Here is a 25,024-nt window from a genome sequence, read left to right on the forward strand (position 1 = left end):
GAAAATATGTTTGCCTTGGAGAAGAAAGCTTTAAAAAGGATGATTGTTTAAATAGCAAAATCAAAACTATGCTTAGCTTAAAAGGAAACTGACTTTTTTTAAGCAAATAAAACAAAATAGCTGTGGCTTCCAGCAGTCTGAATTATTCCCTTACAGTACCAAATACAGCCAGTAGATGCCTGCAAACACCACAATATAATTATATCTGAACACCTTCAGATAGCATCTGTAATAAGTTTGCTTTGCCATTGTGAAGGATCAGTAGTTAACATAATATCCAACCTTATTAACAAATATGTTAAGATCTCTCTTCTAACAAATATAGCCATAATGAAAGTAGATGTGCAATAGTAAGATCATTCTGAGTGACAGAGTAGTTCTTGTGTGTATTTATAGTAACATGTTCACTTCAGCTGTATCTTGATATTTCTATTTATTTGCTAAACTACATTCACTGATGTATATTAGTACCTAGAAGTGAAACAACATAAGAGTGTGAATTTGGTGAAAATCAGTAGTATATTAAACTCAGTAAACAAACACAAAAATGATCCTGTGTATCCTTCATGGTTAGCATTCACAGTGGTTCCTTAAGTCCTTGTATAAAGTCTATTATAATAATTTATACTTTGGGAGGAAAGTTACTGCAGTACAAATTCTTTATGGGGAGCTGACTCTTGGACTATTACTGCATCTGGATCATAAATCTTAGCAGTATATCTGAATTGTCTTAGTCAGAAAACCAATTGATCAAAGCATAGTGGGGACAGGAGCAGCAGCGTTAACGCTGGAATCCTGGAATTGTGCAGGATTAATTCTGAAGTGTTGCGTGTCTGCTTGAGCTTTCCTTACCCTCCTTGCCTTCTCGCCCCAGAATACTTAGGTTAATTAGGTTAAAAGACGAGCTACCTGTAGAAAGTACTCATAGCAATTCCTTTGCCTGTCTTGCTTTTCTGTTCATTTCAGTTGTTGGAAATAAGCAAATTTTGGGAAAATTTCCTCTGATACCAAATGATCTTTTTGGGGTATCCTTCTCGTCCTGCCTCATATAGCAGAAAAGTACGTACCTGATCCAAGCTAGAGGATCCTTGTTAGTAATGACAGGCCAATGGATTTTTTCCAGAGAGTGATGACCGCCTTTGAGTTCAAAATTAAGGATAAAATCAGTGAATTTATTTTTCTTATTGGCCAGCCACTGAAGGACTTGGGGAGGAACAGAAAAAATTTGGGGAATTTTCTGCCTGGAGAAGGCACAATTTTTTCCCTTGTCTGATTCTATTCTACAAGTATAATAATTATATTTTTTTAAATTATGGTTCTGTGAGATAGTAAATGTAATTTACTTTGGCATAAAATTGTAAATTTAAGAGGGTGTGATATTTTGCAATATTAGTGCAATGAAGCAATTTATGAAGTGGTATCTTAAATATATGTATTCTATCTCACCATGGGATTTTACTTTATTTTAGAAGGCAGTAGATGTGCATAGACCCAGAACACTGAAATTGGTGATGTGTAGGTACTGAGGTGGCTTACTTACTGCTGCAGTTTTATTAATAATGTGGTGAAATTTTTAGGAGCACAGCCTGTGTATGTGAACTTCCTGAACAACATGGCAAGTAATATTATCTGAGAGACATTTAACATTGCATGAGAGTTATTAACTATTCCTATTGCATTTTTATTGTAGGAAGTTTTCTCAAAGGGAATAATACTGCTTTCTGCTATAGCAACAGTAAGAGTTCATGGGGAGAATAAATTTGAAATTGTCACATCCCATAGGACTTTTGTGTTTCGTGTGGATAAAGAAGGTAAGTAAAACATGTGTAATTCTAATGATTGCCAAAAAGCCATGTAATCTCTGCTGATAATTTGTTTGTGAAATATAACTTGGTATATTACAAGAAATATTTCTGGAATCCAAATGTTTAGGGCTCATGAAGTGAAACTGGAGATAACTGTAAGCTTTGTAAGAGCAACTGAAATGGTTGGGGAATGACTTTTAAAAATATCAGAACGAGGATACTATTTTCCAACTCTTTTGCTTCCTCCCCCATCCTTCCCGAAGGTGAATTTGTCTGGCCATTCCTCAGGTCTCACTAGCAGCTTTTACAGCCTGTGTGCTCTCAGCCATCTGTTCTGAGTCACCACTTGATATAAAATTGACAAAGAACAGCAATGAAGTTGATGGCTTGAATATAATGCTGTGATCAAAGGAAATCTGGGTTTTTCTGTGTGTCTGTATTTACTGTGTTATACGGTATTTTCAGCCATGTATTGATAGAGAATACAAATGTAAATTGTAGTTGGGAACTTAGTATGCCTTCTAATTTAATGCTTTATCAACCTACAGCTGTAATATGTGGAATCAATATCAGTGCATGTATGAATTATTTATGGAAACAATCAAATAAAATGGGATACCTAGGGGAAAAAAAAAATGCAATATGTATTTACAGCAGTACATGCCAGACCCATTATAGCTAAGGGTCTCTCAGCGTTTCCATTATCAAATCCCATTTTTAGGGTTATAGCTTGGTTGTAAACGTTCTCTGCAGGCTGTAGCAGGAGTGCAGCATTGGTGAGCAAATCCTTCTTATCAGGTTTGGCTCAAATCACTTCAGGCATTTTTATGCTCTTAGCTTAGTTAAAAAGTATGTCTATTTTTATTATTTTTGCCTTTCTTTTCAAAATTTATTTTTTCACTTTTTTATCAATTGGAACATAACTATCTTAGGGCAATACATTTTATAGGGCCGTAATTTGTGTTATGGACCATTGCCTTTGAATACTATAAAAAGTGTTAGCATCTTATACTGACTTATTAAATATATTCAGAGCAGCCACTTGTTATACATGAAATTGCATTTTCATTTAGTGTATAACCATCTTTGGATGTAGTGGCCTGTCTGTAAAACTGTTCACTTAAGGTTAGAAATGTGTGTTGTACGAGTAATTTGTTCCTTACTGTGTCCAGAGCTGGATGATGTATTCATAGTAAATTATGTAAATAACCCAGCTTGCTTTGTTATGTGCACAAACTGTTACTTGATGCTATCCCTTCTGTGGATTTGTGGTTGGGAGTTGTTCTGCAACTATTTGAAGAGTACTTAACTTCTTTTCAAAGACTTTGAAATGGAGACTTTTATACATATTTCATTCTGTGGACCTTATTTATTAACTTTCCTTTCTTTTTGCTGGAGTATTAAAACACAGAGTGCTATCATTGTCTTCACAGACCTGTGTCCCTTGGTACCAATGTTGGTCTGCAATTAGTGGATTATAGTGCTCATTTTATTTGCTTTCAGTGTTCTGATTTATTATTTTTGGTATATCAAAAATACACCATTTTTAGATTGATTTAAATGTCTAGAGGGAAAAACTGTATATAATGCTTTGGAAAGTTTAGGGGTACCTGGGGACAAAAAATTAAGTAGTTAGGGGATAGCAATGAACTCGAGCATAATCTGCTTATATGCAGAGAGATTTTGTTTAATTGGGGTGAAATACCATTAAAAACCCTCAACTTCTAGAGTAATTTAATGCCCTCAACTATACAGAAATATTCCAGTGATCTTTTCAAAGCTCATTTAAAGAGTGTGTATTCAAAAAAAACTTCTAAGAGGAGCATTTCGATCACCTTCCCTGCGCTAGTCTGTCAGGCTGCTGTCTTCCTCCTCTTCAAACTATTTTCTGATGCATAAATTCGTTTCTTTGTTCCTTCTTGTTGCACACATGACACTAATGAAGTAAGCACATTACTGTTTTAATGGTGCTCTTTGCAATGTTAGGCACTTTGGACAAACTTTTCTTCCCTCTCTGTCCACCCCCTGCCCCCCAGTATATTTCACAGTATGAATCTTTCAGAGCAAGGAGTTGAAATGTTCATGGTGTTCCAATTGCATGGGACAAGTCTTAATTCATTCAGAGTATTCAGCATTGAAGTATATTGATCTTAGTCTGGTGAAATATCTGAACACAGTGAATGAGACTGAGTGGAACTTTATTACTTCACCTACTTGTGTTCATGTATTTGTAAGATGTTGAATTAATAATTCATGCAAAGATATTCAAACGTGCATTTTCTTAATTACTTGGTACCCTTGACAATATCAAGCTTAACCACTACACCTTAATGGAATAGATTGTAAATTGCCAAATGCTTTTGCTTAAAAGCATGGCCAAACATAGAATAGCATTGGTGATGGCTTGCCTCTTTAGTGACAGATGATATGTAGGCTCTCTGGTTTTTGCTTACATAACTTCTTTCCCATTGATCTGGCTTCAAGAAGGTGAACATGTCACCTGTCTACCATCTCAGTCTTCAAGCTGTCTGGAATTAAGCATCTTAGAACTAGTACTCATGATTTTAAGACTCTTGAATGTTAGTTTGTATAACTTTCAATTTGTGTGTTGATTGTTGCGAGTTAATTTAATGGCTGTCATTGTTAACATCTGTTGTGGTTTAACCCCAGCTGGCATTTAAGCCCCACAACACAGCCACTCAGTCACTTCCTCCGGTGGGATGAGGGAGAGAATTGGAAGAATAAAAGTGAAAAAACTCCTGGGTTGAGCTAAAGATTGTTTAATAGGTAAAGCAAAAGCCGCACACACAAGCAAAGCAAAACCGGGCATTCATTCACCAGTTCCCATTGGCAGGCAGGTGTTCAGCCATCTCCAGGGAAGCAGGACTCCATCACACATAACGGTTACTTGGGAAGACAAATGCCATAATTTCGAATGTTCCCCCCTTCCTTCATCCCCCAGATTTATAAGCTGAGCATGATGGCATATGGTATGGAATATCCCTTTGGTCAGTTGGGGCAGCTGTCCCAGCTGTGTCCCCTCCCAACTTCTTGTGCACCCCCAGCCTCCTCACTGGTGGGGTGGGGTGAGAAGCAGAGAAGGCCTTGACTCTGTGTTAGCACTGCTCAACAGTAGCAAAATTTTCCCTGTATTATCAATACTGTTTCCAGCACAAATCCAAAACATAACCCCATACTAGCTACTGTGTAGAAAATTAACTCTATCCAAGCCAAAACCAGCACAACATTAGAGATATGGATTCATAAGTTATTTTTATTTACAGCTCTTCTTCAAGATGGATGTTCTCTCTAATATGGTATAGCTATACCATCAACCAGCATAGCATAGTAAGAAGAACAGGAAACCCAATGTGTAGAGAAGAATGGAGCTGCTACTTAACCATATGTCTTTGTCTAATTTTTTTTCTTGTTTAGAAGAAAGGAATGACTGGGTTAATACGATGCTCAATGCCTTGAAATTGCAGTCTGATAATAACTCTCAGTCTCGAACTTCTGTCGCCCCTGAGAAAAGCGGATATCTTGAGCTGAAAGGATACAAAGCCAAAATCTTTATTCTACTTCAGGGGAATACTGTGTGGATCTGCAAAAATGAGCAGGTAAATTTTTCATATGCTTTTTGTGAATGAATGCTTATAAAGATGGTTTAAATAGTTGAGTTGGAAATTTATGGCTCTTTGTGAATAGGCGCATTTCAATATAAATGCATATCTCTTTTTATGTAGTACTTTATTGCTGCAATTCTCAGAAGGCTTCAAAAAGCAGGCAAAGTATTATTATGTCTATTGTACAGTGGAAAAAACGAACATATAGTGAGGTGAAGTGAAAAGCCCTGAGTGTCACAACGGGTTAGTGGCAGGGGTGGGATTAATTCACTCTTAAAATGTGTTTCATAAGCACTCTGCTGAATCAGAAGGCTTATTTTGTGCACTGGTTTCACTGTCCTACAATACAGCATTCTGGGAAGTGTGATGTACAGAAGTAGATTGTGGTATTTAAGTGATACTTCAGCTAAATATTTGAAACCGATGTCCTTTGTGTTTTTAAGAACCTAGATTGGCCAGTTCCTGTTGTGCACTGTAACATTTTAAACAAATTCAGTATTAAAAAACATGAAGTAGGTCTATCACTTCAGCTCCCAAAATCCAGGGCTTTTTGTTTTGTTTTGGGCATGACTATATTATGATATAAAGTAGTTACCTGTGGAACTCTTTACAATGCTGTAGGTAGGGGATAAATGGGGATAACTGGGTTCAACGAATACCTGTGTGAACTAGAGGAAGACAGACCTATTGCAGGACATTAAATTGAAGCTATTATTTCTGTGTGAGGAAATTGATGACCCACAAGTAGCTGGAACTTGGGAGGGCATGTGAGGGAGATGTTGTTACATGACTGCCTTGTTCTCATTTTCTCTCAAATTTGTGTACAGACGAACTCTTGTTTCAAATGTGAATGGTCTCTCATAAGACTTGTCATTTTGGAATTGGTCTCACTTCCTCTCCTGTTATCCTCTTAAGTGTGAAATTATTTAGATGGGCTTGAGGGACCACTTAATGTTCAATATTAGATCTTACTATTCTCTATTCTTTCCCAAGGTATGGCAAGAAATTTGATACTATGAAAGTTTTTTTTTTTTGTTTTTTTTTTTTTTCATTATTTCTACTCACTGTGCTCTAAGGAAGTTTTACTTGTCAGGTACATTCTTTGAGGTCAGTCAACAACCAGCTAATCAAAAACGTGATACAATTTATGGATTTATACCATTCTGTAGCTATTGCAAAACTCTACAAATGGTTTAGACATGTAATATTTTACCAAAAGTATATTGGCTACATGTCATTTGAATTTAAGCCTGCAGCCTGTGTTTTGCTGAATGAGGACCATGGAGAGAAATTGGTCTTCATAGTTGAGCACAGTACTCTTTAGCTATACTGAAGTCCTCAGTCTTGATTATTTTAATGAATATATGACCTGCCAGTTAGTTTGTTCAAGTAAAGTTTACAGCTAGGGGCATTTAAGGGGGACCAAAATGCAAATGCCACCCCCCACCCTGAGACCCTTCACTGAGGTTCTCTTGCATTGTTCCTGTAGAAAGAATGAAGTCAACCAACTCTACAGTCTCTGCCTGTGGGACGGCCCACACTGTGCTGCAATGCTCATTGTTACTGTTCTGTCATGACGTTTCCAGGTATTTCATCAGTGAGAATCCCTGGAATGCATTCTTATTGATGAGAGTCCTCTCTCTGTGGATGTTCATTGTAATGAGCCACTGTTACCTTCAGAATCAATACTATATTCATGTTATGTCCCTGAATACTTTTGAGTGCTCCCTTAACAATGGTCTGAGCTTCTTGATAAAGGGGCAAATGTGGTACTTCAGTGAGGTATACAGACTCGTGGAGGAATTTCTCTTCCAGAGTGATAGGTAATTTGAAACTAGCTATGTTGCTCTTGAGAGTCTCAGTACCAGGTATCCAATTTTTGCTTGCTTCATTCTTTCTTACTCTACCTGCATATAAGTGTTGGGAGCATCTTTCTTACCTCGAATAGTCCTTTGATCTTTCTCTGATGTGGGGCACTCCCAGCTCTGCCCACTATGCCGAGTCAGTTTTTCTGACTCTGTATGTTGATAAAATACTGTACCAGAGCCATTCAATGTTGAAGGGTTCTTGATTGCTCTGTTACATGTTTTCATGGTGCAGATTATGACTATCTAAAATAATCTAAGACTGTTCCCCCCCCCCCCCATTTCCTTTTTTCCTTTCTTAGAGATTTTTTTTAAAGTATTATTTTGTGTGTGCACATGTGTGTTTGTTCTATTGCTTGTGTGGCTGTATGGTAAGTTGTATCAGCTCTGCCCTTTCAACATCATTGATTTCAGATTTGCTTTAGTTGATCATGAAAGCACACCCTTATACAGCCTTTCTACTAGATGTTTATTCCCTTGATGCTCTGCAGAGATCACTGATTGCAGTGCAGCAGAAGGCAAACCAAAATCAAACCCTGAAACAGAATGAAGGTTAGACATGCTGCCAGCCTGTCAGCTCCCTCTGCGTGTATGAATATTACAAACAATGGTGCAAAACCAATTTCTTCCCAAAGCTTATTTACTTAAAACCAAAAATATCAAATGGTCCTAAGAGGTTTCTTCTTAGACCCTCCATTTGAACAATGTCTCTTTCTTTATGTGATTTCCGGCTATTTGGTAATCAGAAGAAATAGTTTCTGTCTTTAAGCTTTCATAGTCTATAATTCTTCTTTTGGTACCTCTTGTGTTTTATTTTCAAGTTGAAAACCGAATTATTTTTACTGCAGCACTGAAGAAAAAACTGTAATACAGAATTAATCCATTAGAGGGCTCTGTTGTTCTAAAAATCCTCCTCTGTCTCACGTTTGTGCTTTAGCCAGTAATTACCAGGCAAATGTGCCCAGGAATGTCCTCAACTCCTGTTCATATTGGAATTCACATCCATAGTAGAACGACTCCCAGAGAGACTTAGAGGTTATTATTATAACTGCAATGCTAAAAGACACCTATTTAGATATCTTACAATGTTGAAATGAGATTGGATCAAGCTGATTCATTGATTTCTATTAAACTTGATAGAGGGGAGTCCACTGTTACTTTAAAAGATTTTTCTTCATTGTTAAAAGTGGAGAAGATCCTAAGCCAAATGCCAAATCTGAACATAACCGCCATGAACTTCGTGAAGTTCAGATTGAGATCAGAACATCGTGTCTCAGGCCCATTTCTAGTTAAAAAGTGATTGGTTTAGCTTGAGCTTCTGGCAGTGATATAGTGCTAGTATGAAACCATCAATTTCTTTGACTTTCCATGTAGTGTGAATTTCTTAAACTTCCTCTCTGGAGCAAAAGTGAAAAATAGATCGTACAGAATCAATTTGTTCAACCTGCAACTTGCTGAAATTCCCATTTCTATTTCAAAATCATTCGTGCTTAAATAAAAACATGTTGTCTGATCCTTCACGACAGCTCAAACATTGGCTTGAAATGTCAGTCTGCTGTGGTGGTGCCAGTGATAACCTCCCCTCTTTGAACATCAGAAGGGCTCTGACAGATGCTTGCCTGGTCTGCTAGAATATACCCACCTTGTTAGGGTGTATTTAAGATTCACTGGTATCTAAAGTCAGGGAAGGCCTAGGTGTCACAGTGTTTGCACTAGAATTTGGCTTTGACAAAGAGAATTTGGGATCCCCTTTGTTATGGCTTTGGGTGGTTCTGAAATAGTGTATTTACCTGGGATATTTGAGGAAACTTTGCCAAATATGAAGACTGGGAAATGGTATTTATGGCTGTGTGCCATAATTATTTGTGATTTTCTTCCTCCATGCATGACTCCAAGTTAAAGCTTGAATAGTGATGAGTATTCTCTCTCTGTTATGTACAAGCAATAGTATCCATTTCTTATCAAAAACCTCTTGCTTCTTTTTGGCTCAGTGCTCTTATTGATTTCAGAAGGTTTTTTTTGTTTTGTCAAAGATTGAAATGATTTGCTCTGTGGCAGATGGAAATGTTTATTCATGTTGAGTGAACTAGTAAGAGAGTACCTAGTAATTTTCATTTTCTCTCTAATGCTAATGATGCTCTTAAAGCAAAACTGGACAATATCAAAAGATGTATTACAGGAAATTATATTAACCAGGTAGAAGGTGGGAAAAGATATGATAACATAGAGAATCGGTAAGGGGATAGATAGAAGGACAAGTCAATTATGATGCTTGGGATAGATGTTCTGAAAGAGAGGAAGTGATGTGAATGTCAGTGGAGGGAAGTAGAAGGGATGTGTGCATGTATCTGTGTATGAACAGAGATGTGTTCTTATCTCTGTTAAGAAACACAGGCTTAAAGGGGAGTGCTTTGAGCAACGTGATCTAGTGAAAGATGTTCCTGTCCACACAAGGGGGTTAGACTAGTTGACCTTTAAAAGTCCCTTCCAACCCAAACAATTCTATGATTTTGTGAAACACCGTGCCAGAGACGATGTGGTGTGGAATTTAGGGGTAGATTTAGAAATCTGTGACTTTTTGGAATGTAAGGATGGGAATTTGTGATGATCCTCTGCAAGGGAGTTATTCATTAGGAAATGTTCTGTTTTTCCCTGGAGAAAATGTAATCCTGATTAATAAAATGATGGATAAGAAAGACAAACCCTTTCAAGTAAAGGATCTATTAAGTACTGTAGAAAGTATCTAACAATGGAAGGTGAACAGAGAAGAGTAGTTACATGAAGTCCTGAAGATCATAGAAACATAGAATAGTTTGGGTTGGAAGGGACCTATAAAGATCAGCTAGTTCAACCCCCCTGCAATGAGCAGGGACATCTTCAAATCCATCAGGTTGCTCAGAGCCCCATCCAACTTGACCTTGAATGTTTCCAGGGATGGGGCATCTACCACCTCTCTGGACAACCTGTTCTAGTGTTTCACCACTTTATCATGCTAAAGCAGCATGAGAAAGCCTTTTAAAAATATTTAGATTCTTTGTTGTATCATCATGATAATATTAGTGAATATGAAATGAGTCTAAGGTGATGGCAACAGCAATATGAAAGAAGAGTTGGGGAGAGGAGTTGAATGTAAGTTGGGTAGTAAGCAAAATGGTTGCTTAAAGACTTTGAGATCTAATGAGGAACCCTGAACAAAGCAACTGACAGGTTTGGAAAGGAAACTAGGGAAAAAGGTAGGGGATTAAAGGCAACAAAAGAAAGCAGGAGGAGGAATGGGACAAGCTTTCAGGTAGTTGATAAGTAGTGAAAGGAGAAAGAAGTGCCTGATACGCACTGGGATGGGGCAGTGGAAGGTGAAATTACTGAGAATGAGAATACAAGAAAGTGTCATCGTGTTCCCCATGTCCCCCATTCTCATCCCCCTTGCCCCAAGAACACATATCCTTTTGGTGATGTTGTGGTGATAGGCTGTTATTTGTAATAATGACTGGGAAGCTCTCTAAAGAAAGAGTTCTGTACTTGATTGTTGGTGGAGACTATGATCAAACATGTTTACAAACATATGAATGAGCCTGGCCTGGAATGCCTTAAACAGGTGGCAGTGACAGAAAAACAGATGAATGTTTATCCTCCTTTGTCCTTGTTTAATTTATCCTGGCTTTACTCTTTACTTCTTCAGAACAATATAAATCTGTAGCAAGATATTAAAAAAGCAAAACCAAAACAATGCAAATCAAATATATTGCATGGGACTAGATTAATATGAAGAAGTGTTTTAAGAGCAAATATACTGATACATGGGTGACTTGAAGTGGAAGCAAATGATCCAGCCTCTTTCAAATACAGCTGTTTGCATCAAGCTGTAGCTGGGATGATAGATTAAGGTCATATTCATAATTTTCCCGCAGTTTCTTTCATTCCAGTCTTCCACACTCAAAGCCATGGCAAAGATCAATTGCTGTGCACGACATCAGAAACAACTAAACAGGAAATAACTTTAATTCTGTAAGAACACTTAAAAACTTCCTTGTTTGCTTGTTGTGCAAACCAGGACAAAATGAACAATTACAGGAAATTATGTTGAGTGGGGCAAAGGGTGGTTGTTCTGACCATTACTTCTTCAGTTTTAAACTGACTGCACCCCTATTCCAAAAAAGACTAGAAAGTGAATTTAAAATATTATGCTATTAAAAGTATGGTGGTTGACACATTTTTCTTGCCTGATTCAGTGACAGGGAAGGTCTACGTTTTACATTCAAAAATAATTTTGTGAGATATTGTTCTAGCTTGTTGAAGATATTAAAGAACATGGAAAAGGTCATAAACCAGAATTCTATTAAAGAAAAATTAAGAAGTTCAGCTCTTCTATTTGCTGTTAAACTTTGGCTCTGTGAGGACTTTCTTTTTTTTTGTTAATTTATGTTTATGCTATTAGTTCTCATTGAGATGTAAGTACACCTAAAGCAATCATGAAACATGGTAGAAAGCCTAATGCTTCCATGAGCAAAAAGTTCATGATTAATTTGGCTTGAGGTGGAGGGTAGGGAAGGAGGAAAGAAAATGACAAAATTATCAGCTGCTTAGAAATGCCTCAATCAAGCTTTCTGGATGGCTAATATGTATACAGCCAGCTGCCTTGATCATGTAAAAATTAACAGTGAAGAAAAGTAGGATTTGTTTTAAGAAGAAGGAAAAAGATTTTTGAGTGACACAGCACATGCATAAACAATTGAAGAAAGTTTTAGATCTACTTGTCATAAGGTTATAAAGTTATTAATGCAGTATTGGGGAAATCTGTTTTCCTCTAAGAGTAATGGAATTTCCTGAGACCATTATCCATCACTATACCTGTTACTTACATTTAAGAACTACTATCTTGGCTTCAAATCCCATGGTAAAATACTCTGTTGGATCAAAAACCTTACAGATAGGAAGCAGAGCATCATTGTATGTACTTTCATTTATAATGGTAGACCAGGTCTGTATTTATTTATTTATTTTAAATAACATGAACAAGTTATTTCTGTATTCAATGAACCTGAGTTTGTATAATCAGTGTGTGTGCATATATATGTGTATATACACTTAAATAATGGAGTGTTTTCTTTTTTGTGTGTGCAGCAAGAAGGTTTGAGATGACAATGAAACTGAAAAAAAAGTATTTTTCAAGAACAGTTAGACCTCTCTTCTTGCAGTAGCTTAGTATACTGTGGAATTAAATGCAGCCAGAATGTTATTTTGCACCTAGTTGATTGCAGTTTAATTGTAAACATATCAGTCAGTTCTCCTAGGAGACATACTGAAAAACTACTCAGTAGCTTTGGTTCGCTTTTTCTCCTTTAAATTGAGCGCAAATTAAAACACATTTTTCCTATCCCTCTGTTACTTCTATGCATTTGCCATGTCTGGGACAGAAGTAACTTTAAACATACCAGTAGCAACACTGATTACTTTTTTTTCCTCAGCCTGCATCCTTTACTTCAGGTATTAAACTAATTAGTATAGCTGAAATATTAATATTTATGTAAAGTTACAAAACTGTTACAACAGTGAAAAGCAGAGCATTTCTGAGGCAGTGTAGACAACATATCCTCACTGAAGTGTTCATTCTACAAACTTTAAGATAGGTACAAACATATGTTATGATAGTGTGCATAGAGTCTATTTCCTAATTAGTTCAAGATACCATGATATACCATTGCAAATTTTTAATTATTTAGCATATATCTTCTGTTATTGACTTGCTATTTTGAAATCTGTTACAACTCAATTAACTAAATGCAGTTTATGAATTTATTCTTTAATTAGTGTGACAAATAATGTCACCAAAAGATTGATTTTTTTTTTTATTTTTTGTGACGTTGCCTATATGATAACGAGCTAAATTGTGTGGATATCCTTGTGTGAAAGCTAAACTTTAACAGAGGGGTGAGGCTATTCATTTGTCCAGTCTGAAGTGGAAAAGTAGTATTCTTCAAGACCTTAGAATTTGCCTAATCTATGATGAGTATGATCAGATGAGCACTAGCAGTCACATTATGATGATTAAAATGTTCTCCTTGGTTGCAATACTAAATAACATGGATTAGCATGCACCAGCAGGAGACCGAAGAGTATGCCTACAATTCATTAATGTGCCTTGTAACTGACACTGTAATGTCTAGAACCCCAAGCACTTAAAAGCAGGTGATTGATGATAATGCATTTAGCTTGCAGTAGCTGAACAAGTAGGAAAAGCGCAGTGTTCATAAAGAAAACTGTTTTGATGTTCATGGATTTCTGTTGTTACTTCATGATGATTTTCAAGACTGGGTGGTCTCACTTCAGTCTCTGTTGGAGTTCATCAGAGTAGAAACCATTGGAATTTCTTGAAGATGCTCGGAATTTGTAGTCATCCCTCCTTCCCCCCCCCCCCCCCCTTTTACCCTCCACCCGTTTTTGTCAGAACCCATTAATGAAACAGTAGACACTTGCTCCAGAACTTTTGTCTTCTGCACAGTGTGCTCTGGAAATGTGAACAGTATCTTTACTGACAGTAGAGAGAGCAGGTTGGAGTTGCTATTGGACTACTGAAATAATTAGGCCATTTCAGTTTTCATCAGTTATGCAAGTGGATGGTTTAAAATAAGCATTATAAAGATGATCCTTAAAATACTGAGAACTTAAATATTATTGTAGCTTAAGTGACATTTTAATCTTTTGGACCTTAAATAAATTGGTTTACATTTGTTGTGGTTCCTTTATGTTGTTTGGAGCATTGTTCAGACAATAACAAAGCATTATTTTCTTTACTCCACTATCTTATATCTACAAATTTTATTCTAAATAAATGCACCATCCTTACAGCAAAAGGAAGGGAATTTATGATATACAGCATAGAAAGAATGTGGGGAATACCCAGTGTGCTTTCTCAGCAATAATTTCTGTCCCTGGTTAATAAATTGCTAGGCCAACAAATTTGAACTTAATCAACTCAAACTGAATTATTGCCTCATGAAACACTTTAATGCCATTGTTATTAAATTAAATTCTTTCTCTTCAATATTTTGCATGCAAAATAATATCTTGTTAGAGATGGCATCTTTTAAAACTCATTACTTAAAAATCCATATCTCGCAGATATTTCCAGAAAATATCACTCAAAATTTATTTCCATCTCAGCATGTGGGTCAGACCTCTCCCCCCCTACCTGAGATCCGCCAGAATGATTGGCTGGTATCTAACATTTTTAAAGAAACATTTGAAAAATGTTACATGCACTGAATTGTAGCAAAAATCAAGCTTTGTTATCTTCAGTTAAGGTGGAAGGTTGCCAAAACAATTGGCAGTGAGCAGCTGGAGGATCATGTGAACAAGCCTGACCAGTGATTGAGAGGGAAAATATATTCAGCTTAATAACAGAGAGGATGGAAAGCAATGATTCAGGAAATAAAAGGTGGAAATAATCTTGTTTGTATTTTAAGTGATGCCTAGTGACATTAGTATGTTTTGAGCATTTCAAACAACTTTTATGTAGTTGTTGGTTTTTTGGAGGGTTTTTTTTTGTCTTTTTCTTTATGTTGTACAGCTGCAGTATTTCCAATAAAAGTTGCTTTGGAAAAAAAAAAAAGTTGAGCCAAAGAATGCAATGACTGATGAGTGTATTTACTCATGGAGATAAACATTTTAATTATTGACTTCGCCAAGCCTTTTGGGCATTTTGATATTTAATATTTAATTGAGTAATACAGCTACTGTCCATTTCCTTGTTTAAGGTGAGTTAGACTATTAAAAAAAAAGTAACAAAAAATGCTGCTGTCCATTGGATATGACTGCATTTTGATTATGGGAAAATTATTCTCTCTGTCTTGTACCATCCAATGCTTTCAAGTTAATACAGTTTTCTATACTCCCATGTAGGCAGAGAGGAGTCTATATCCACTATACTGCATTTGTCTACAGTGTAAGTCCAGTATGCACAGCTGTGTTAGAGGTACCTGAGTGAGGTTTGAGAACGGTCTTGTAGCAGTGTGGCTGCATTGGTATAATTAATATGGCTTTGTATGCTGCTTCCTGTGCCACAATCAGCCTGTCTGGCACTCGTTTGAGAGGCTCTGCAGGACGTTGTGTGATGATGAGAGGTGTGATGTTTTTTCCAGCCGAGGGCTGTAATTCCTTGCCGTGGGGTCATAAAGGAGTTCAAAGGCAGATAAAATGACAGCAGTCAGCAACAGCAGCTCAGTTCCTGCAACACAGGGGTAATTGCAGCCCATTATTACAATTGACTCTCGCTTCTCTCCCCTGAAGGAACTGAGCAGCTGCCAATTTACTGGGCTGCAAGAAAACTGATGAGCCAGGAGATGGGGGTCATAACGAAAGTTCAGAAAATGATCAAGGCAAAATTCATTAGTTCTGAGTAGCCATAGAGAAGAGGAGACAGTGCTGACTGGTCATCACTGATGCCCAGGTGGGAGATGGATTCTGACTTCCAGGTTGGTTTGTTTCACCTTGCACTTGCCCCTGCCCCGAAGCGATGGGGGTTCTAGCATCTTTTGTCTTATTTTGTTTAAAATAAACCAATCACACAGCAGAAGTACCTGCCATTTTTATGTGACTTAACTAGAAGGGGCTTATTTCACCCTGAATAAATACATCAGCTGTTTCTCTGGGTGTTTTCTGTGTGCTCTGTAATTGTTCCTGTGCCTTAGGTATTTATAAGTTTCTCACTTTCCTTCTACAGCTAAGTAAGGAGGATATATAACTTGCTTCATCCTTTCTGTTTTATTTAATGACAATGTGTGGTTGTTAAAACTTAGAAGCCTGATTTGAGGATTATCTTCAGTACTTGCACTTGCTTATGGTAAGTGTGTACAATTAGCAGTTTAGATGTGAAACTTGTGTGACTTTCTTGGTGTTCTCAGCAATAAAGGCTAATGTGGAAATAAAAGGGTTACATCTACACAAATCCCTGTTTGTTCATCCTTCTCTCACTGATGAGGCAGGGTGTATCAGAAACATATCTCTTAATATATGCAGGTGGAGCTGTACTGGACCAAGGAGAAGAAAAAATAAAGGTTAATAGAGTGCGCTGTAGGTACAAAACCAGAAGATGTTATCACAGTTCTGCATGATTCTGTGGTGCTGGCGGTTCAGGTTTTCTAATTGTGCAGGTCTTTCATCCGCAGATCTAAATTTCCTGCTCCTACATTGCATGCAGCTGTATTTTAAAATTAACCTGAAGAGGCCTGTGCAGATTTCGTTCTAGCAGCTTGTCCTTCTAAATGGAAAAGTTTAGGATGCATTTTCAGTGTATGTAGGGCAGTTTAAGGAAAGCTGTTGCTTGTAGGATCTAAGCACAGATACCTGGGGTGAATCCCCAGCTCTGTGAATGTCAGCTGGATCTTTGCCATTAATGTCAGAGTTGCCAGTTTTTCATTTTAGTCCAGTATTTTCTTTCATTCCTGAGTTCTTGTTCGTCCTAGTTTCTTAAGTGGCATGGTCATGCTGGGAAAATATGCCTCCTTCTAACTTCAGTGTGTTTGTAGATTGCAGCTGCCCATTCTTTTTAATATAGAAGAATTTTAGGGAAGATCTTCTGTTCTCAAAAATCGTTGTAGCATGTTACAAGCCTCCCTACTCACAATTGGTACAAAATGCTGCTGCTGTGTTTCTGAATATCTTGAAATGGAGCAATTTTATAATTCTAATTCTAGCTCTCTTACTGTTCGTGAGATTCTCTTTTACAGTGTTACCTTGATCAAGCCTTTGCAATTTTGATGCAACTTCTGTGTGAGGAGATGCACCTTCATACTTCCAGTTTTGAGCCAGAACAGCTTTTGCATAGCTGTGCTTCACCATGACATGAAGTGGGTTCAGTTTGTGAGTGTCTAGGCCAGGATGTTGCTGTTAGATCAGAGTGTAAATTGGTACTCTATGTGCTGTTGCTTACTAATCTGTGATTTGTAAGGCGTCTTGGCTCATCTGAACATAGTAATATGTGTATGTTTCCAAATATTTTTTTATTATTGCATTATTTTCAGGGCTGCTTTAATAGAACATCAAGGAAACAAATGTGTAAACTTGCAAAATGAGAAAGTTAAGCTACAATTTGCTACATTACTCAGAGTTTATTACTGGTTTTAACATAACAGTTCAAGTAGAGGTCAAGGACCGTTGCCCCACCCTGAGAATGTGCACTGAAACAGAGTTAATGTTGCTGTTGGCAAGTTCTGCTTTTTCAGTCTTTCATTAAATTCAGATGAGCAAGATTTATTTCTTCCTTGTGTAACGAGATGGATGGCAGTGAGAGACCCAAGAAGTGAAAATACAGGAGACAGGTGGAATCATTACGCTACAAGGGAGCCACATGTCTGTAACTTATTCTGGGTCCTGCAAGACCTCCCTGTATTTGTTCATTGTGTGACAACAAGAAGCTCAGTGAAACAAACAGAAGATAAATGTAGAAATTGTAAATGGAGATAGTTTGTTAAAGACCATGTAATTTTTAGTGTTCTTTCTAGCAACTAGCTCTCTAGTTAGTAACACAGAGTATGAAGGTTATTTGAAAGGAGTATGTTGTGGGGTTTTTTAAGGATTTTTTTTTGTTTTGTTTTTAACTTTGTCATAGTATTTTCTTTACAGCATGGTTGCTCTCTGTTTGTACAAACAGTTTGTTTTTTCTGTTGGATGTCAGCATTTGCTTCTCATTAGCAGAAAATAATTTCATTGCAAGATTGAATTTACTTGATTTTTACATAAGGTGCTTCTAGCTCATAATTTTTGAGTTTGGGAAGGCATCTTCATAAAAGATGTAGACTGTTATGTTAATTAAGACAAAGGCATTTTGGTTTAGTAAGACTATATTAATTCTAGACCCAATTCAGAAACAGGAGTGCAGTGCAGATGTTTTAGAGCTGTTTTATTTTTGACTATCATAAAAATATTTTGATAGCTTCTCTCTAATTATATGGGATTATTCTTTATTGGTTATTCTGTATTTGGGTTGTAAATGCCTTTGGTTAAATTGTGTAGCTGTGATATTTGCCCTTCTTAGCTTTAATCGTTAATTTTAATTGTTAATTTTAATCAAAACTAAAAAAAAAAAAAAAACCACCAGAAACAAATGGCAGTGTTTTTTATATGAAGTCATAATAAAACTTATTGATCATGGATTTACTAGGAGTTCAGTAAACACTATAAGCATTTAATACCCTAGCCATTTCAGTATTTAAGTAGCGAAAAGGAGATTGCTTTTTTGTAAACTGCAGTGATTTGTGAAACTTTTACATATTTACTTTTATGCTAATGGTATTTTCTTTACGTGGAATTATTACCTTCATGACAAAAAGCCTAGATAAATATGAAAGTGAATAGCTTCTAAGCAGGAGCTGTATGTGTGTCCATTACTGATTTTACTTTACAAAAAATCAAAATACTTTCTGTGCATTCATCAGCTTTTTTCATCTTTGTCTCATAAAGACAAATTAGTATGTGTGAATCTAAAGCCAGCAGAAGAAAATATTTTACTTAAGAACAAAAAACAAAGTAAAACAAACAAACAAACAACAACCCAAAACCCCGCTTTATTTTTGGTTGAACTAAATGTAAGACGGATGTCTTCCCAGGAGAGAAAATGCTGAAATGACTGGCTGGGTTAGGAGAGATTCCTGCTTATCAGAAGCCACTGTGCAGCGTTGCTGTTGTCATGGCATCAGCCCTCTCTTCGTCCAGGCACAGAAGAATGTAGGGCAAAACTTGGTGCTGCTGTCTCTTTACTGTTTTAGAGTAAATATTACAGAAGTGGGAAGGATTCACAAATCATAGTTTGGTCTCCTTAGGTTTCTGATTCTAGGCGTTAGTGGGCAGTTGCTACTTTACACTGGCTTCTAGAAAATTTCTGTACCTCCATGGAGTCTGAGGTACATTCTTCAAAGTTATTGGGCATGCATGAACACACTCAAAATATAGTTCTTCTACTAAATACGTATTTATGTCTTTCATAAGAACAACATTTATTTTGCTATTTTGGTTCAGATATTTGAAAAGTTTCTGGATTTCAAATTTTAAGCAACTCTGATATTTGATGGGGTTTAATGTCTCCTTTCTGCTAGGGCAAATAATTCTTCAGCATAATTTTTACCATCTGGCCAGAAGCTTCTATGTGGGTCTATACTATCCTTAACTTATTTTTTCTTCTTAAATTGAAGATCATAATGCTACTTGTTAAAGTGAAACTTTTCTCTTCATGGTTCTGCGAGCAGCAGGTGTAGCTGGAAAAAATACTGTTAGTGCAATCCAGAGCTCTCCATATTTCATTAAAATACTTCTTATAAGTTTTTTTGTGTGTGTTTTGTTGCAGTTTGCATCATCTCAGAAGAGCTGTTCAGTTTGATAGGATCAGAAATCTGAACTGTTTTATTAACGGCAGCGGGGAAATCCTGTAGTGATCCAGTTATGATAAAATGGGGTGTGTTTGGAATATAGGGTATTCAGAAAGGCATAAATACTTTTTTTTTAAGATGTAAAAATGTCCATCATAGTTAATCTCATTTGCATGACACTTTAAAAAGTGTTGAAACTTTCTTTTTAATTAATTGTCCTTTGTAAATATTTTGAATTTTGCAGATTACTTGAAGATCAGATTAATTAGTAAAAAAAAGCTTTGGATATCTTTCTCCATCACAAAATGTTACTTTTGTGAATACTTATTGAAGGAGCAGTTATGAATTATTTTTACTTGTGATTAAATTGATTAAATTTTATTTTATTAAAGTAGGAACTAGTACAGAAAATAAGTTTTTACATATAGTGAGAACTAATTGTCTTAGCACCGAACTGTTTGTACTCAATAAGTAAAAAGATTTGTATTGGGTTTGCATAGTGAGGTTTTGGTATCGGGGGGCTGCAGGGGTGGCTTCTGTGAGAAGTTGCTAGAAGCTTTCCCTATGTCCAATAGAGCCAGTGCCAGCCAGCTCCAAGATGGACAGGCTACTGGCCAAGGCTGAGCCCACCAGCGATCTGGTAGCTCCTCTGGGAGAACATAGTTAAGAAGGAGAAGAAGAAAATGGCACCCAGCAATTGCAGCTGAAGAGAGGAGTGAGACTATGTGAGAGGAACAACTGTAGACACACAGGCCAGTGAAGAAGGTGTGGGAGGAGGTACTTTAGGTGCCAGAGCCGAGATTCCCTTGCAGCCTGTGGTGAAGACCATGGTAAGGCAGGCTCTCCCCCTGCAGCCCATGGAGCTCCACAGTGGAGCAGACCTCCACCTGCAGCGCAGGGAGGACCCCACACCGGAGCAGGTAGATGTGCCCAAAGGAGGCTGTGACCCTGTGGGAAGCCCATGCTGGAGCAGGATCCTGGTAGGACCTGTGGATTCATGGAGAGAGGATCCCAGGCTGGAGCAGGTTTGTGACCCCGTGGGGGACCCAGGCTTGAGCAGTTAATGAAGAACTGTAGCCTGTGGAAAGGGCTCATGCTGCAGAAGTTGGTGGAGGACTGTCTCCCGTGGGAGGAACTCTATGCTGGAGCAGGGGAAGAGGGTGAGGAGTCCTCCCTCTGAGGAGGAAGGAGCAGCAGAAACAATGTATGATGAATTGACCACAACCCCCATTCCCCGTCCCCCTGTGCCACCCAGGGGGAGGAGGTAGAGAATTCAGGAGTGACATCGAGCCTGGGAAGAAGGGAGGGGTGGGGGGGAAGGTATTTTAAGATTTGGGTTTATTTCTCATTACCCTACTCTGATTTTGATTGGCAGTATGTTAAACTAATTTTCCCTAAGTTGAATCTGCTTTTGCCTATGAAGGTAACTGCTGACTGATCTCTCCCTGTCCTTATCTCGAACTATGAGCTTTTTGTTATATATTCTCTGCCCTTGTCCAGCTGAGAAGGGGAGTGATAGAGCAATTATGGTGGGCACCTGGTATCCAGCCAGGGTCAACCCACCACTGCATTGTGCTTGGTCAGTGATGCTTTTTACTGTTAAATGTCGTATTTATTTATCTCCACAGGTAAATTTGGAGGAAAGCAGGAACTCAATTATTTGGAGATTTTCTTGGTGCATTAGGGGATCTTTGCAAGTGGGGTATTGTACCAGTTTTCTGTTTTGTCCAGTGACAACAGTACAAAAAGGTCTATAAAGAGGTTCATCAATTTTGCATGACCACCATTCTAGATTTTAAAATACCTCAAAAATATTCACAATCTGTCCTTCCTCTAGGAGTTCAAATACTTTGTTAGCAGTTTGTCTGGACTATGAATACATAACAAGATCTTTGCTATGTATGTAAAGCTTCAGCAAGAAAATTATAAAGATGTGAATTCAGAAAACCATAATTGTACATGGTACTTTTAAAATACACAGATCCTTCTGGTCTCCAGAGAACAGTCTTGATAAATCTTCCAAGAAAGTTTCCAGTTGTGAAGCACTTCCAAAGAAGGGTCCAGATGGCTACTTAAAATTTTAATACTAATAGCTGTGTTTAAAAATCTCTGTGTATCACCAAGAGGTGCTCTGGGTGCTTGTTACAGGGGAAGTGTTTAAAACTATCTGAGTTTGAAATGGTGGCTATAGGGATACCTGTTTCAGCTAAATGAAAAAAAAAAAAAAATCATAGGCAGGTGGAAGGGGTCAAACAATAAAAGTGAGGAAAATTGAGGAATTTCCAGGTAATAATGGGTTTTGCTTATGTTAAAATGGCATCCCTTTGGGATGGAAAATGTGTGGAGCGAGGAGCAAGAAACGAACTCTGAAATGGAATGAACTTCCATGTGTTACGAGTTATGTATCTTTTAATATGAGGCAATGTTATAAATGGCCATCGGAAAAAGAATAAAGATGAAAGCCTTTAGTCTAGGCTGTACTTGCTCATGACAGGCTTTGAATTTTATTTACGTGTTTGCTTAGCTGGACTATCTTTATGTCATCTCGTGTTTCATGAAGCAGCAGAAGTAAAGGACATAGCCCAGGCAGGCTGCAGTTGCTTCAGCCTCTGTAGCTAGTCAGAGGCTAATTTGTGAATGAGCTCCATGCTGCAGAGGAGCCCTGCTGGAAGGGAGTTACCGTCATTGTTCAGATTGGAGCTTTGTCTGCATTTGTCTTTCACATGGCGGGGGGGGCTTTGGCAACAAAGAGAGCAGTTCTGTCTGTCTCGCTTGGTATCTGTCAGGGTATTCGGGAAGATAGCAAGGCAGGTTTTGTATGCAGTGTTACCAGCTTACTTTTGATGCTTGCTTCAGTCTTGTGTGCCTTAGATGTGAGACTGATGCTTTCCTAGTATGTTGAGTGACAAGAAAAAGAGAGCATGTGCATGCAGGATAGAGTATGGTCTGAATCACACTTTCTGTACCTCAGCTGAACTCTGAATTGTAGAACAGTTGAATAATTCAGTCCTTTCAGTATTTTTCTAAAGCAGCAATGCAAATGCCTCTGGTACCTTTAAGTCATGAACTCTACTTTCCAGTAAGAGCTTTAAATTTCTTTGTGTTAAAATGTAAAAAAAACTTTAAAACTGTAAAACTTTATGTGGAGTCAGTTCCTTGCATTGATGCAACAGCTCACACAAATTGTTTCAGAAATAACAAAAAGATTATTAGGTCATCATTAAATGGCATGCATACAAATTATTGGTAATGGCAAGGCATGGTTGCAGCATGGATTTCCCGTCCCCCCTTCCTTTTCAGCATGCTTCTGCACTAGTGAGAAACTTGTGAATATTTGAAATTACAACTTTTCTCAGTTCTCTGTCATCTTCTTCCTTTGCGTTTGAGGAGTAGGAAATATAATTTTTCAATTTATGTATGTATATATTTGTAGCTGTTGTCTTTGAACATCACTTTCCAGTTTGTACCATCTTGTCTTAATTCACTGTGACCATACACTAAAGCCTTTCCTCCTCGATTGGAGAGGAGGGGAGTGGGGAAACTTAGAGTCCATGTCCTCTGCTCTGACTTATGTTTCTTAAATCTTTCTTAAGATACGAGGTATTCAGTGGCTGCTATTATGTTGAATTTGATTGAAGCCAAGCATCTATCTAGAGTAAAAACTTACTTGGGGTTACACAGGGAGACAGATGTTCCTGTGATTATGTAAACTTCATTTTTGGGGAGAAGTTAATTGAAAATGTGTGAAAATTCAAAGATCTGTGTGAAATAACATTACTACAATTACAGATTTGTGCACCCACACTGAACATGGGAAAACTGGGCTTATTTCTAAATATCTTAATTTCATCCAATTAAATCTATACAATTTAATACTGTGCAGTAGGTACTATGATATGCTATTTTCTTCCACAGGTTCGCTACCTCATTCAGTGCATTGTTTACTTAGTAACTGATAATTTTAATTTCTTTTCATGGAGTAACTTGTGCCTTTTTTATTGCACACTGTTGAAGAGTGCCTTACAGAAAGAATTTTTCACCAGTAAAGGAATGTTCTGTAAGGAAATGATCAATAATTGCTGTCTTTGGTTATCTGAGGAACAATGATTAATTTATTTTTCATCATTTTCTGTTAGGTAAAGGAACATGATTGTTTCCTCCATATGACCACACATTTACGAGAAACAGAATGAATGATTCAAATATCCATATATTTTGCATTCTCTGTTTTCTCTGTCTGTTATGGGGGGTTGGGAGGGAATAGTTTTCCATGAAACTATACCTGCTCAAAATACTGCTTTCATAGGTCTCAGCTGAAGTTCCAGTTGCTCAGCAGTTCTGCAAATCAAACCCTAAAGCATAAAGTCAGGTACTAGGAAATGAAAAATGTACGGTGAAATGACTGTATGCTAAGGCTTTTGATTTACACTGAGTAGATAGAAATTGGCAAAGGCAAAGATAAGAGCTAACTCTCCAGGATAGTATTCAGTCACTTTAATTATGTGATCCTCCTTTTTTTTGTATTTTGCAGCCTATACAGGCTTTCATCTTCCGTGTGTCCTAGATCCATCCCATACAAGAAGCAAAGCGTGGGCCTGATGGTGCACAATCAAGTGATTTTAAAATTGTATTGATACTGCAAAATACACACACATAGCTGCTGAAAAGAGGATTCTGAGTTACTTCTGTAGTAAATGGAGAGATTTGTAACTTATATGAAAAATAACGTCTAAGGTTGTAACTACCTTAGAGTGTTGGTCAGGAATGCATTTTTGAAACAAATCTTTTAGTTGTCCCCACTTCGTATGTGTTGGCTTTCATCATAGGGCCATCTCAAAGTACATGTACTAAATTTCTTTATAATGTAATGATGTGGAGTGATGTGGAGCAGGTTATACTCCAGTAGCATACCCAATACACTCCACTGCAACCAAGCCTAATGCATGGCACTGACTAGAGCTAATCCAAGTGGCCCTTCCTGCCTTTTACTCTCTTCCTTTTTTTAACCTCCAAAATTATGGATGTCAGGTTGTCATTACAAAATGTTTTGCAATAACAGCTCAAATAATTTTCAAGGGATTCTATTATGGGATGCAGGAATTTTGCTTAACTAAGAACCTAAAACTGATGATATAACTACCTCACAAACCATAACAGATAAGCACAAAGCTGCGGAGTTAACATGCACAGACAACTTGAATTCTAGCATCTTCTTGCTCATCAGTTGGCAAATTTCATGTTCTTTTAACATCATATTTTTGTGTGTAATTATATACTATATGCTTCATTGCTATTTCATTTTGAGACCTCACTAGGAAGGCTGTAGAGAGTACCTATGTCTTTACTCGTGGAGGTTTTTATTCCAATCCATG

General features: G+C 37.4%; 1 protein-coding gene across 1 annotated transcript in view; it reads left to right on the forward strand.

Moving 5' to 3' along the window:
• The window catches only part of ARAP2 (ArfGAP with RhoGAP domain, ankyrin repeat and PH domain 2), a gene marked incomplete at both ends in the record, with an annotated part of 122,703 nt that overhangs the window by 22,702 nt on the left and 74,977 nt on the right, over nt 1-25,024 (forward strand). The window contains 2 exons of the mRNA XM_081999433.1: nt 1,691-1,811; nt 5,241-5,422. Of these exons, the coding sequence (XP_081855559.1) occupies nt 1,691-1,811; nt 5,241-5,422 (303 nt within the window). The remainder of the gene's footprint in view (nt 1-1,690; nt 1,812-5,240; nt 5,423-25,024) is intronic.

This window comes from Phaethon aethereus, assembly GCF_964289735.1.
Source record: "Phaethon aethereus genome assembly, chromosome: 4".
Classification (NCBI taxonomy): Eukaryota; Metazoa; Chordata; class Aves; order Phaethontiformes; family Phaethontidae; genus Phaethon; species Phaethon aethereus.